Source organism: Acinonyx jubatus, chromosome C2, assembly GCF_027475565.1.
Source record: "Acinonyx jubatus isolate Ajub_Pintada_27869175 chromosome C2, VMU_Ajub_asm_v1.0, whole genome shotgun sequence".
NCBI lineage: Eukaryota > Metazoa > Chordata > Mammalia > Carnivora > Felidae > Acinonyx > Acinonyx jubatus.
In genome coordinates this window covers 145,843,870-145,856,513 of record NC_069384.1, presented here as the reverse complement: position 1 = coordinate 145,856,513, position 12,644 = coordinate 145,843,870, and the positions used below count along the sequence as shown (strand labels likewise).

At 48.8% G+C, this 12,644-nt stretch overlaps 1 protein-coding gene across 2 annotated transcripts in view; it reads right to left on the bottom strand.

The window, feature by feature from the left end:
• Positions 1-8,603: 8,603 nt before the first annotated feature.
• CMTM7 (CKLF like MARVEL transmembrane domain containing 7) overlaps positions 8,604-12,644 on the bottom strand; it is a 49,392-nt gene continuing 45,351 nt past the window's right edge. For both annotated transcript variants that reach the window (XM_027040844.2, XM_027040843.2), the window contains 2 exons: positions 11,498-11,579; positions 8,604-8,761 (listed from right to left, as the gene is read on the bottom strand). In XM_027040844.2, the coding sequence (XP_026896645.1) occupies positions 8,748-8,761; positions 11,498-11,579 (96 nt within the window). In that variant the 3' untranslated portion in view covers positions 8,604-8,747. The remainder of the gene's footprint in view (positions 8,762-11,497; positions 11,580-12,644) is intronic.

Here is a 12,644-nt window from a genome sequence, read left to right as displayed (position 1 = left end):
AAGTTATGTGTACCCTAGAAAATTGGTCTAATAAAAGGTGGGAAGTACTGTTTTTTTTTTCCTGTGACCTTCATAATTGGCTACTTCTAATTTTTGAGAACTGTTGAGTACTGGGAGCACAGAAGATAACACCCATTTCAGACACCACCCAGCTTTAATAGATCATGACTTTTTGCCATAGTTTTTTCAAAGGCCCTTGTTTAAGAAAGAAAATGAAGTTTCACTTCTGAAATACCACCACCTCCAATCTTACTTTTTACTTTCCCAAAGGCACACATGATCTTGAATGTGGTATCTGTCTTTCCTGTCTTTATTGTCTGTACTATTTAGAGAGATGTATCCATAAACAATGTCCGACATGGTATTTATGCTAGATTTAGCCATTCGTAGGTTGCTTTTTCCAATCGGTAGTATTTTGAAATGTATCCGATACACGCAGCTCTAGTTCATTCGTTTTAACTACTATTTGGCATCCCGTGGTACGAATTTGCCAGTTTACTTACCTTTCCTCTGTTGACAGAAAAATTTTGATGTGGTTTGTTTTTGACCGTTTGAACCAGTGTTCCAGGGAACAGACATCTTTGAACATCTCACGCACGGGTGCAAGAGTTCTGTGTAGGTTGTGGACTTAGAAATTGTTGCATCGCAGGATGTGTGGGATTCCAACATGGCTAAATATTTCCAAACGGTCTCCAAAGTGGAGACTTCGCGTCAGCCGTGTACGGGGGTGCTTTGTTTCCTTATTCTTGTCTTGCAATTAGTATTAGTTTGGCTTAAGAGTTTTGCAGATCTGGGGCTGAAATGGTCTCTCATTTTCTTTTACACTCCCCTTGTGACTGGTGAGCCTGGGTGTCTTCTCATTCGGCTGTTGACTTTGTACGCTTCCCCACATCAGTGAGTTGTTCGTTTATGTTCTTTGCCTTTTTTTCACCCTGATGTGCGTTTTTGGTTTTTTTTTTTAAACTCATTTGAGAGTTCTTGACATATTATGGGTGTTATCCTTTGTTAGTAATGTGCCTTGGAAATATCTCCTCAAAGTCTATAATTTATATTTTAACTTTGCTTCTTGATACTTTGTCTCTTTGCTTATCGATTCTTGTTAGCTCAAGGTCACAGATGTTCCTTGCCGCTTTCTAAAATGTTTAAAGGTTTGCATTTTACATTTAGTACTTGAATGTACCCTGATTTCTGTATGTGGTAGGAGCACTCTGTGACTCTTTGCTCCTCTGATAGACAACGGCTGCTTCTGTCATCTACCAGGTTTATGCATATGCGTGGGTCTGGGGCTGGCTTCCTTAGGCTTTTTCTCTATACCTATGCTAACACCATAGTCTTGATAAAGTCGTAATAACCTGAGGGCAAGTTCAAAATTGTATTCTTAACACTTTGTTATTTGAAACACTTTTTCTCTTTCTTTTTTTCTTTCTTTCTTTTTTTGAGCTGGGGAGAAGGTCAGAGGGAGAGAGAATTTTTTTTTTTAATGTTTTATTTACTTTGGAGAGACCTAAAGACCGAGTGAGAGTGGGGGAGGGGCAGAGAGCGAGGGAGACAAAGAATCCGAAGCAGGTTCCAGGCTCTGAGCTGTCAGCACAGAGCTCAACATGGGGCTCAAACTCACAAACCACGAGATTATGACCTGAGCTGAAGTTGGACGCTTAACCAACTGAGCCAACCAGGTGCCCCTATTTTAAAGACTTTTTAAGAATAGTTTTAGGTTTGCAGTAAAATTGAGAGAAAGGTTACTTTACTTTTTACTATAAAATTTTAAGATTGATTTGGCAAGTTCCACAAAAAGCCCTTGTTAATTTTTTCTTGGAATTGCATTGAATTTATAGGTTAATTTGGGGGAAAATGATTTATGATTTAACTTAACATTCGTGAACCTAGAATCTCCACTGATTTGGGTCTTTTATTGTTTTCCAATAAAGTTTGTTGTTTTCTTCAAAAAGGTCTTGTACATCTTTTGTCAGATTTGTCCTAGGTACTTTATTTTTGCAGGTGTCCAGAATGGGATCTTTATTTTATTATTTTTAACACTATTTTATTTTATTTTTTAAATTAATTAATTTTTTATAATTTACATCCAGATTAGCATATAGTGCAACAGTGATTTCAGGACTAGATTCCTTAGTGCCCCTTACCCATTTAGCCCATCTCCCCTCCCACAACCCCTCCAGCAACCCTCTGTTGTCTGTATTTAAAAGTCTCTTATGTTTTGTCCCCCTCCCTGTTTTTATATTATTTTTCTTTCCCTTCCTTTATGTTCATCTGTTTTGTGTCTTAAATTCCTCGTATGAGTGAAGTCATACGATATTTGTCTTTCTCTGGCTAATTGCGCTTAGCATAATACCCTCCAGTTCCAGCCACGTAGTTGCAAATGGTGGGATCTTTATTTTAAAGATGACGTATTCTGATTAGAAAACTGCAAGATGGCTCTGAAGGCTTGCTTAAATTGAGGTCAGTCTTTTCCTTTTTTTTTAAGGTTTTCCTGTGGGTGATGGCGCGTGCCTCCCGCCATCCCGCACGAACTGCACCCGAGTGGTCCAGATGCTGGCACCTGATCCCTCCCACCATGAAGGTTCCCGTCAACCTTTAGTTAAAAGTTCCCATCCCTTGGCCTTTCTCTGAATCTGTTATCTGCGTTTACAAAATGGCGACTGTAGTTCCTGCCACTTTCATCAGCTAAAATTCTGCCGTGATACTCACATTTTTAGCGTGCATATTTGACGTCAGGAAAACAAGGGTAATCAGTACTCCTGCTCGGCTCCCGAATGACACACAGACGTGAGGACTGATGCCCCTCAGTTCTTCCCACCTACTGCATTGTTATTGCCTGGCAGTTTTTACTTTATCTTGTTTTAACACCTCCCGCACCTTCCACGTGTTCCTCTAGGTGCTTTTCTCTAGATGTGGTTGCTTCGCATGACCACGCATACAACTTAAATATTGTGTCTGTAATCAAATAGCGGTGTGTTTCTGGGGGTGGGGGACGCTGCACCCGATGTATGGTATGTCTTCGCCAGCCCAGTCCTGGGTGGCCCAAACACCTGACCACACAGGCCATGGGCCAATGTTACAGATACTGTTTACTAAATCTTGGGGTGGCGCACTCTGGCCGGAAGTCCCCCGTGTTCAGCCCATTGCACGGGGTGTCCACTGCGGTGGGCCCTGACCCATTTACCATCCCTGGATGGCTGCAGCGTCGCAGGGGACCTGCTTGTGCCAGTGGCGGGAGGTGGGGTGGGGGAGGGCTCTTTCATCACTGATTCTCGTGACAGGCAAGTCCTTTATTAAGCCAGCAGTGCATTAGGGGAAAACACTATTTCTGTCCGATGGGTGGGCGACCACTTGCTGGTGAAGGTGGTTACAGGCTCAGGGGCTGGGCTGGGCCCTGAATCGGAAGATCTGTTTTCTTATCTCGATAGGACTTTCTGGAGCTTGCCCCACGTACGAACTGGAAGATGAGAAGGTGAAAGTGGACACTGTTTCATTTAGGGCTCAGTAACGCTGGCGGTCGACCGTCAGCAGCAGGAGGAGGTTCTCAAATCCAAGAGGTCGGAGGCCCGGAAGTGGAGGAGGTTTCACTGCGAAAGGTGCCAGTCAACGGCGCCATGACACCTGTAGTTCCCTGCGGTCTGAGGGGCCCGAGGCTCTAGGGCGGGGCATCTTCTCCCGCCTGAATGGCTTCCAAGATGTCACTGTTCGGGCCCCCGCTCCGGTGGACACATGTCTGATGACTCGGGGTGGGGGCTGCGGGAACATCCCCAGGTTTGGAGGGACGGCCTCCGACAGCCAGTACGCGCAGCGGCCGGTCCTGGTGCGGGGCCGCTTTCGTAGTGGCGGCTACGTTTGTCCTAACGTGACCGGGAAATAGCTCCCCGAGTCGTGACACGGCTTCCAAGATGGTCGCGCGGAAGGCCGGGCACTTGCATTCTCATTTACGGTCCTCATTTACGGTCCCGTCTGTCTCGCGTCAGCTGTGCTTGGGTGGCACGTGATGAGGCAAGAGCAGTTTTCTCCGTGGAGCCATTACGGAAGAGCTTGCGTCACCACCCGGAGTTCACGTGATACTGGCCGTGTCCGATACGCTGATGCTCGATCGCCGGCGAATCCAGAGCGATAAAAATGTACGCTCCACACCCCTGCCCCCACCCCTAGAAAGGCGATCTAAAAACAGTGTTAGCAACACCTGAGGCCTCAAACCAAGAGCCAGACACGAAGGCAGCAACACATTCATGTGCTTTGATGATGTCGGGCACTGGACATGGACGTGACCACGTTCTTTAAGCTTCCCTGCTCTACAGTAACGCCAGCTGCCGGTGGCCGGCAGGGGTGTTCCACTTGAAGCTTTGAAGCTTTGCACGGCACCCCTGGCTCTGTGAAACCTTGCGGGAGAAGACAATGTACCTTTTCTGCTCCCAGGAAAAGGCATTGTTTCCGTTGTTAATGCTTGGCAAGCTTTATGGGTAAACGCCCTTTTTGGCTTGGCCTCTGCCTTATATGAGCCACCCAAAGGGGTCGCAGTGTGTGCATCCTGCGAGCAGTTTGTTGCAAAAGAGCAGGGAGCAGAGTCCAGACCGAAAAACAAACGTAACGCCCACAAAGCCACACGACTACAGCCAGTATCTAATAAATTTAGAAATATGTGGGGCTTCCTCGGTGGGGCTGAATCTGGAGACCGGGTCTCATACCCGATTCTTGCCCCTCCTTGTCCTGCCGCTAATTAGTGCAGTCTGGGTGCTATCAGCTCAGATGAAGGTCTTGGCTCCACAGGAGCTGTGAAATCCACTCCAGGTTTCGCTTCTGCTGTTTGTGCACCCTCACAGCCCCTAGCCGGTCTAGCCCCGCCTGGACCTTTAATTCTGTGGGTCCCTGAGCTTTTAATCATACAATATACGCATATGTGCAGGGGTTTTTTTTCTGGGCTTTTTTCCGTGGCATTTAGTGGCCTCATTATCCGGGATTTTTATTTTGTAGGAAATCCACGGATTGTTCAAATGAATTGCGTGGTTGAGAATTTTAGTGGCTTCCTGCCCCATCCACCCCTCGGGGCCTTACTGGTCTTTCCCTTTCTAGGCCCCTGGCCATTCACCTGTCCCCAAGGCTGTATATTTTCTCATTGGGCCACTTCCACCAAAGTAGATGATCAGATGCCTTGCACAGGGCTTTGGCCATTGGAGTTATCTCCCTATTCCCCCTCACTCCTGTCTTCCAAAGCCACCCCTGAGTAAGGCTATTCATGCAGCCACCACATATTTCCTGCCTGTACCCACATATCCATCCGAACCATCTGGAGTGAAGATGAGAAGGAGATCGCTGATACGAGGATGTGTTACTACTGAGTTGGTCACCACTCAGTGTGACTGTTCCCTTGGTCCCACAGAACTGTCCCTGGAGAAGTGGTGTAAAACTTGCCTTAGGACAATTTGTCCCAGGAGAGAACAGATGTATCCACTGACTCCTGTGTCCCATTGGCCAGTGTTCCACCCCAGGGCAGGAAGTCTCCTGCACTTGCCGGCCGCACATGTGTGGGTGCTGGGTGGGTCCCTGGGCAGCATCCACAGGACAGTCAAGAGGCGCCAGTGGAGGCCTGGAGCACAGCTGTGTGGTTACAGTGGCATGAAGTCACAGCCCTTGCAGGACCGGCACTGCAGTGGTGGCTGGATGAAGAGAGATGTGAGGCCCACATTACATACAGCATGGTGACTGTTTCAATTACAGATAACTACCAGACTTCTATGCACTTTCTAGGCAACCCATGTAACTGCCGTAGAGCTACATATTAAGAAAAGCAAAGATGCGGTGGATGGAAGGATATGGAGGTTGTGCTGGGAGAGGAGAGACGGGAGGGGTGAGGCAAGGGGAAGCACACAGTCACAAAGGTTGGTTAAATGCCGCGCTGCGCTGCGCCCCGCTGCCACAAGAGGGCGCGCGCTGCTAGGCGAGGGCGCGCAGGGCGGCCACCTGCTCATCAGGGTTTTGTTTTCGCAGAAGAAAAGTTGAGGCCAGCTGCCACCGGTGGCAGCGCGCCAGCAGGCGACTCTGCCGGCAGGGGACCCCGGGGAGGGCCCCCGCCCCGCGCACTAGCTTGGGGTTTCGGGAGGAAGCAGGTGCTGGCCCGAGAAGCCTCCGCGCGCTCCGGCCTCAGCCCTGACTTCCTGCTGCCAGACCACCCTCCTTCCCGTCCCCAGAACCACCGGTCAGGTAGGGTCGCAAACCGAGGGCTCGCGGGCTGCACAAAGCCTCGGCACGCATTTGGCTCGGCCTGAAGTGTATCTGTTAAAAGTTTATTTGGCAACCTTTATTTTTTTATTATTACTACTTTTTAATGTTTTTATTTATGAGACAGAGCATGGGCAGGGGAGGGGCATAGAGAGAGGGAGACACAGAATCTGAAGCAGGCTCCTGGCTCCCAGCTGTCAGCACAGAGCCCGATGCCGGGCTTGAACTCACAGACTGTGAAATCATGACCTGAGCTGAAGTCGAACGCTCAACTGACTGAGCCACCCAGGCGCCCCTATTTGGCAACTTTTAAAACTCAAATGTTTAGCCTAAAAATTCTCTGCGACACTTGGGGCATCTGGCAGCCCTGGGCTGCCCTCCACATGCACCCCTGCCCTCGCAATGAGTTTTTAGTAGTTTGGGTCAGGTCGATATTCAGCGTCACCATTGTTCTGGCTGTTACTGCTCTACAGAACTGAGCCAAAGGGCACCCTTGACACCGCGATGTTACCTTTTTTTGCACAACTCTGCATGGAGCTTATCGTGGTCTTTCTCATTTGCATAATTTTCATATACACAGAAAATGACAATAAAACCCCAGCAAGCCACCGGTTGCCTCATTCGCCTTACAAGGTCCACAGGCTCCAGGTACTCGCCCGGTGGTCTTCATGAGAAAGCCACTCAGTGTCTGGCTGCCTCCAACCTGGGTGCATTGCTCTGGCCCGGCAGCTTCCTTCCTGTCAGGGACTTCTGAACGTGTTATTTTTAAGCAGAGAAACCCACTTTGTCAATCTAGATCATATGAAACTCTATTATATAAAACAGGAAATATGATGTTAACACGAATGATCAATTTACAACATTTACTTATTATAAAGTCAGTCCATAATGGGGTACCTGGGTGGCTCAGTTGGGTAAGCGTCATGATCTTCCGCTCAGGTCGTGATCTCACGGTTTGTGGGTTCGAGCCCCGCGTCGGGCTCTGTGCTGACAGCTCGGAGCCTGGAGCCTGATGCAGATTCTGTGTCTCCCTTTCTCTCTGCCCCTCCCCTGCTCGCACTCTCTCTCTCAAAAATAAATAAACGTTAAAAAAAAGTTTTTTTAACTATGCGTAACATAGAACTTAACCACTTTCACAGCTTTTAGGTGCAGCTCATTGGCATTACATTTATGCTGTGCAGCCACCACCACATCCGACTCCAGAACGTTTCTGTCTTCCCGCTTGAAAGCTGTACCCATTGGACACGAACTCCCCATTCCCCCACGCCAGCCCCCCCCCCCCCGCTCCGGCAACCATCCTTCTTTCAGTCTCTGAATTTTAACTACTCTAGGAATCTCCTGGAAATGGAATCACACAGCATTTGTCCTGGCTTATTTCACTCGGCACAATGTCTTCGGGGTTCATCTATGCTGTAGTAGGTACCAGAAGTTCCCTTTTTCTAAGGCCACTTGTGCTGCTCGTGAGTAGTGCTTTATTAGGTCTTGTGTGAACAGTACTGGCTTCCACCCTTAACATCCATTTACTCTGAAAATATGCAAATCTTGAGGGGCCAGGGTCTTCTGCATCCTTTAGTGTTCTCATCTCTGGGGAGGTGGGGGGGGAGGGGGAGGGGGGCCCGGGGTGCATCAAGTGATTTCCCATGAGCTTTGTGGGCCCTGTCACGTGACTCCTGGTTTACAGCTTTCTCGTCCAATAAGAAATTGGTCAATATTTTTATTACAAAACACATGCACACACGCCCCCCTCCACACATGCCCCCACACACACTCACAGTGGTAATTAAGACTGAGGCCTGCAACACGGGCTGACCACACAGTGCTTCTGCAGGCCCGCCTCACTTAAGAAAGAGGGTCTGGTCTCAAGAGGGGCTTCTTCCCAAGCTGGATAAATTAGGAGATGGCTTTGTTTTTTTCGTTAATTTTTTAAAATATTTATTTATTTTTGAGAAAGAAACAGAGCGTGAGCAGGGAGGGCAGAGAGAGAGGGAGATTCAGAATCCGAAGCAGGTTCCAGGCTCCGAGCTGTCAGCACAGAGCCCGACACGGGGCTTGAACTTTTGAACCATGAGATCATGACCTGGGCTGAAGTGGGAAACTTAACCGACTGAGCCACCCTGGTGCCCCAGAGAGAGCTTTGTTTCTATAAGAGGACTTAAGGCAGCTTCATCCCCCTGAGGAATGTGGAGTAGAAGCAGATTTAGGCAGGAGTATTCAGAAACCACCCCCGCTGTGGTAGGTAAGTGGGGTCATCAGTCCCTGAGACGGTTGGTTCTAAGAGCAGGAGGAAGAGACCAGATTTCCCTGGAGGCTGCTTTCGTTCCCAGGCGGCGAGGACTATTCTCCAAGGAAGACCAGAAAGGCTGAGAGCAGCTCAGGAGCCCAGGAGGACGCCGAGGGCCCCTCTTGTGCCCAGCAGTGTGGGCAGGGCTTTGGCACAGGAGCAGAGGTTCAGAAGCCCGTCCTGGGTGCCGGCCCCCCGACGCTCCCGTCTCAGGGCCTGCCTCGGGCCGGGGCGCAGGGTGTCCTCAGACAGCGGCATCTTGGGAAGGAAGCAGCAAAGTTAGGACGGCGGGCAGGGCAGGCCCACCCAGAAGCCACACATCAGGAGGCTGCCCCCCAGCTCTGCTCAGAGCACTTCCTTCCTCCATCCAGCAACAACTACCATTGGAATTCGTTTTTTTGCTTCTAAATACATTTCTTTTCTTTTCTTTTTTTTTATCTTTATTTATTTTTGAGACAGAGAGAGACAGAGCATGAACAGGGGAGGGTCAGAGAGAGGGAGACACAGAATCTGAAACAGGCTTCAGGCTCTGAGCTGTCAGCACAGAGCCCGACGCGGGGCTCGAACTCACGGACCGTGAGATCATGACCTGAGCCGAAGTCGGCCGCTTAACCGACTGAGCCACCCAGGCGCCCCTCTAAATACATTTCTAACAGAAAAGAAAAAAATTAGTACGAGCGGGGGGCCAGGGGGTTTCTATCCTTCCTCTTCCCCACCCAGGCCTATCGTCACAGGGACTCTCATTGTGTTTGCGGTTTCTTTGGGCTCTTCCTTCATAATTTTAAGTCATAATTTTCACCTTCAGATGTTACCCATAACTGTTACATTCTCTACTTTTCTTCATTGGTTTTTTTTAAAAATTTATTTTACTTATTTATGTATCTATTTGTTTAGAGAGCGAGAGGGGCAGAGAGAGAGGAGAGAGACGAAGCAGGCTCCACACTCAGCCCAGAGCCCAACACGGGGCTCAATCCCACGACCACAAGATCATGACCTGAGCCGAAGCCAAGAGTCAGGCACTTAACCAACTGAGCCACCCAGGCGCCCCCTCATTGATTTCTCCCTTAAACAGCTTCAGCGAGACAAAAATCTACCTACCGTATAACTCACCCACCTCAAGTGTAGGCTTCATGTCCACAGTTTCCGTGTACTCACAGGACTGTGCGAACACTGACTGCCATACTTCTGGAATATTTCATCCCTTCCAAGAGAAGGCCCACACCCGCCTGCAGTCACCTCCCCAGATCCTGGCAACCTCTGATCTACTTCCTGCCTCTTTGGATGTGTCTCTTCTGCCCGTTTCATGTAAACAGAATCCTACAGCCTGTGGTCTCTTGTGACTGCCTCCTCTCCCTCAGCTTCCTGTTCTCTTTTTGTCAGTGACTTCTAGAGGGAATCGGAAGCTGGTGGAAACGTTTCTTCGGGACAACTCAGACCATGTACTGTACACACTCTGATATTCCTTAGTTATTTTTTTAAGAGAAAGAAAAAGAACAAAGACAGGAAGGGCTGGGCTAAAGAAAAAGGTGGATTAATCAAAATACCTGGGTCAAGCTCTCAGCAGTGTTACCTCTAGGAATGCATTCTAGAGGTAGAAGATATTAGGGATGAGTATGGGGCTATATTTACAAGTGTGTTCTTTACAACACTGTTTAGTAGCAAAGAATTAAAACAAAACAAAACAAAACACCACAATGACCCCAGACAGGAGACAAGTAAACTATGACACAGACATGCCCTGGAGTCAATGAAACAGCACAGAGCCATTAAAAGTGATGGGAGAGAGGGGCGCCTGGGTGGCTCAGTCGGTTAAGCGTCCGACTTCGGCTCAGGTCATGATCTCACGTGATGTCGCGGGAGTTTGAGCCCCGCGTCAGGCTCTGTGCTGACCGCTCAGAGCCTGGAGCCTGTTTCAGATTCTGTGTCTCCCTCTCTCTGACCCTCCCCCATTCATGCTCTGTCTCTCTCTGTCTCAAAAATAAATAAACGTTAATAAATAAATAAATAAATAAATAAATAAATAAATAAATGAAAGTGATGGGAGGGACACGTGGGTGGCTCAGCCGGTTAAATGTTCGACTTCCGAGCAGGTCATGATCTCACAGTTGTTGAGTTCGAGCTCCGCATTCGGCTCTCTGCTGTCAGCACAGAGCCCGCTTCAGATCCTCTGTCTCTCTCTCTCTCTGCCCCTCCCCGGCTCGTGCTGTCTCTCAAAAATAAACACTTAACAAAAAGCGATGGGAGAAGAGGGGCACCTGGCTGGCTCAGTCCTTAGAGCATGCCACTCCCGATCTTGGGGTTGTAAGTTCGAGCCCCAAGTTGGGCACAGACATTACTTAAAAATAAAATCTAAATGCATACATACATAAAATCTTTTTAAAAAACGTGATGGAAAAGAATCCCCAAACAAGTGGGGAAAATGTCTGATAGATGGTTAAGTATGAGAATGAGAACAGGTTACAAATAATACCTGAAGTTTGATCGTTTAACAAAAGCAACATATGTATCTATACATCTTTGTATCTGTCCATCCATCCATCCATCCAACCAGAGAGAAGAAATACTGGAAGGACAGACACCCAGTAGGTGCTATTTCTGGGTAGTGTGATGATAGACGGTTTTCATTAAAAATATTTTGTTTTTCTTATTTGCATTTTCAAAATTCTCTACACTTTATTTTTGTCATGAGGGAACTTATTTAAAGAAAATGTTTCACCGGGGCACCTGGGTGGCCCAGCTGGTTAAGCGTCCGACTCTTGATCTCGGCTCAGGTCACGATCCTGTAGTCTGTGAGATCGAGCCCCGTGTTGGGCGCTGCGCTGACAGTGCAGAGCAGAGAACCTTGGGTGACACCTTTCCACCCTGGCCCCCCCAACGCCTCACGGTGGGCGGCCCTTCCCTGTTGCTGAACTCCAGACCAGGCCGTCCTCCCGTTCCCCAGCAGAGGGAACTCTACCTTCAGAGATCATCTGTGTTCGGGCAACCAGAACTCACCTGTTGACTGGGTCACACACGAGATCTTGTAGGACAGCCATATGCTCGCCAGGCAGAGGAAGGTGGCCACGAAACCGAAGATCTACACAGGAGAGAGAGCAAAGGAAGTTCCCAGGCCGAGGGCCAATCACTCAGGCTAGCTGCCCTTTGTTTCTCATCCCTGCGCCTGTTTCTGGACCAGCTGTGGCCAGGAGGGAGCCCCGGGGAATCACGGGAGCTGACCACCTGGTCCCTGCTCAGGTGCAGGAACGAGGCCTTGTGTCCACGGCTCCCCCAGCAGGGGCCCTTGCGCAGGCCTGGCAGCCAGGCTCTGGCTTTCACCTCCTGACTCTCCTCGCTCTAAGCAACTTCAGGGCCCACGTTTGGGTTTGTGTTTACCACTAAGCTGGGGCCCAGACACTGGACTGTAATTACCCGTAGCTAATGAAAGAGAAAAAGGTGAAGTTGTGTATTTTAATTTAGGTCTTTAAATTTCTAATGTTCAAATGGATCTTACTGATGTGGCAGCATTGCATTTCATTCATTAATGGCTTTCTGTTCTGTCTCACTTTATAGCCAGGCAAGAGCCCGAAGCTGAAGCCCTGACAGGCAGTTTCATGTCTGCAAACATTTAAACAGCATTAGCCTAAAATAAATAGGGCAGCGCACCTTTCTATTCTGAGGCTCCACTCTGTGCTCAAGCGGCTGACCTAGCTTATCTAGGAAAGCTGACCTAGCCCAGTCCAACCTCATTTAACGATGAAGAAAGAACAGGGCGCCCAGGGAGGAAAAGGGTCTCGTGTGAGGCTCCTGATGGTCGAAGAGACTCTGCTGTCTTCATATGAAACTTTGAAGCCTGTAGCCATTTCCTTACTTGTCAACAACACCAGCAGCTGCAGCAAGTATAATTTATTGACCACTTGCTATGTGCCCGCCCGTGTGCTAAGCCCATTAGGTGTGCTGATCCTTTAAACTCCTACCATGTTTCCGGCTGGGTGATGCGGGTACCCTCCCCTCCCCCTCATTTGGCAGCTAAAGACAAGGAAGGACAGCAAGTCAACTAGTTTGCTCAGGGCCACAGAGATAGCGAGGGCCAGACATGGGATCTGAGCCCTAGGAATCAACAGAACCCTGCTCTGTATTTTTGCCCAAATGTTCCCAGACTTCC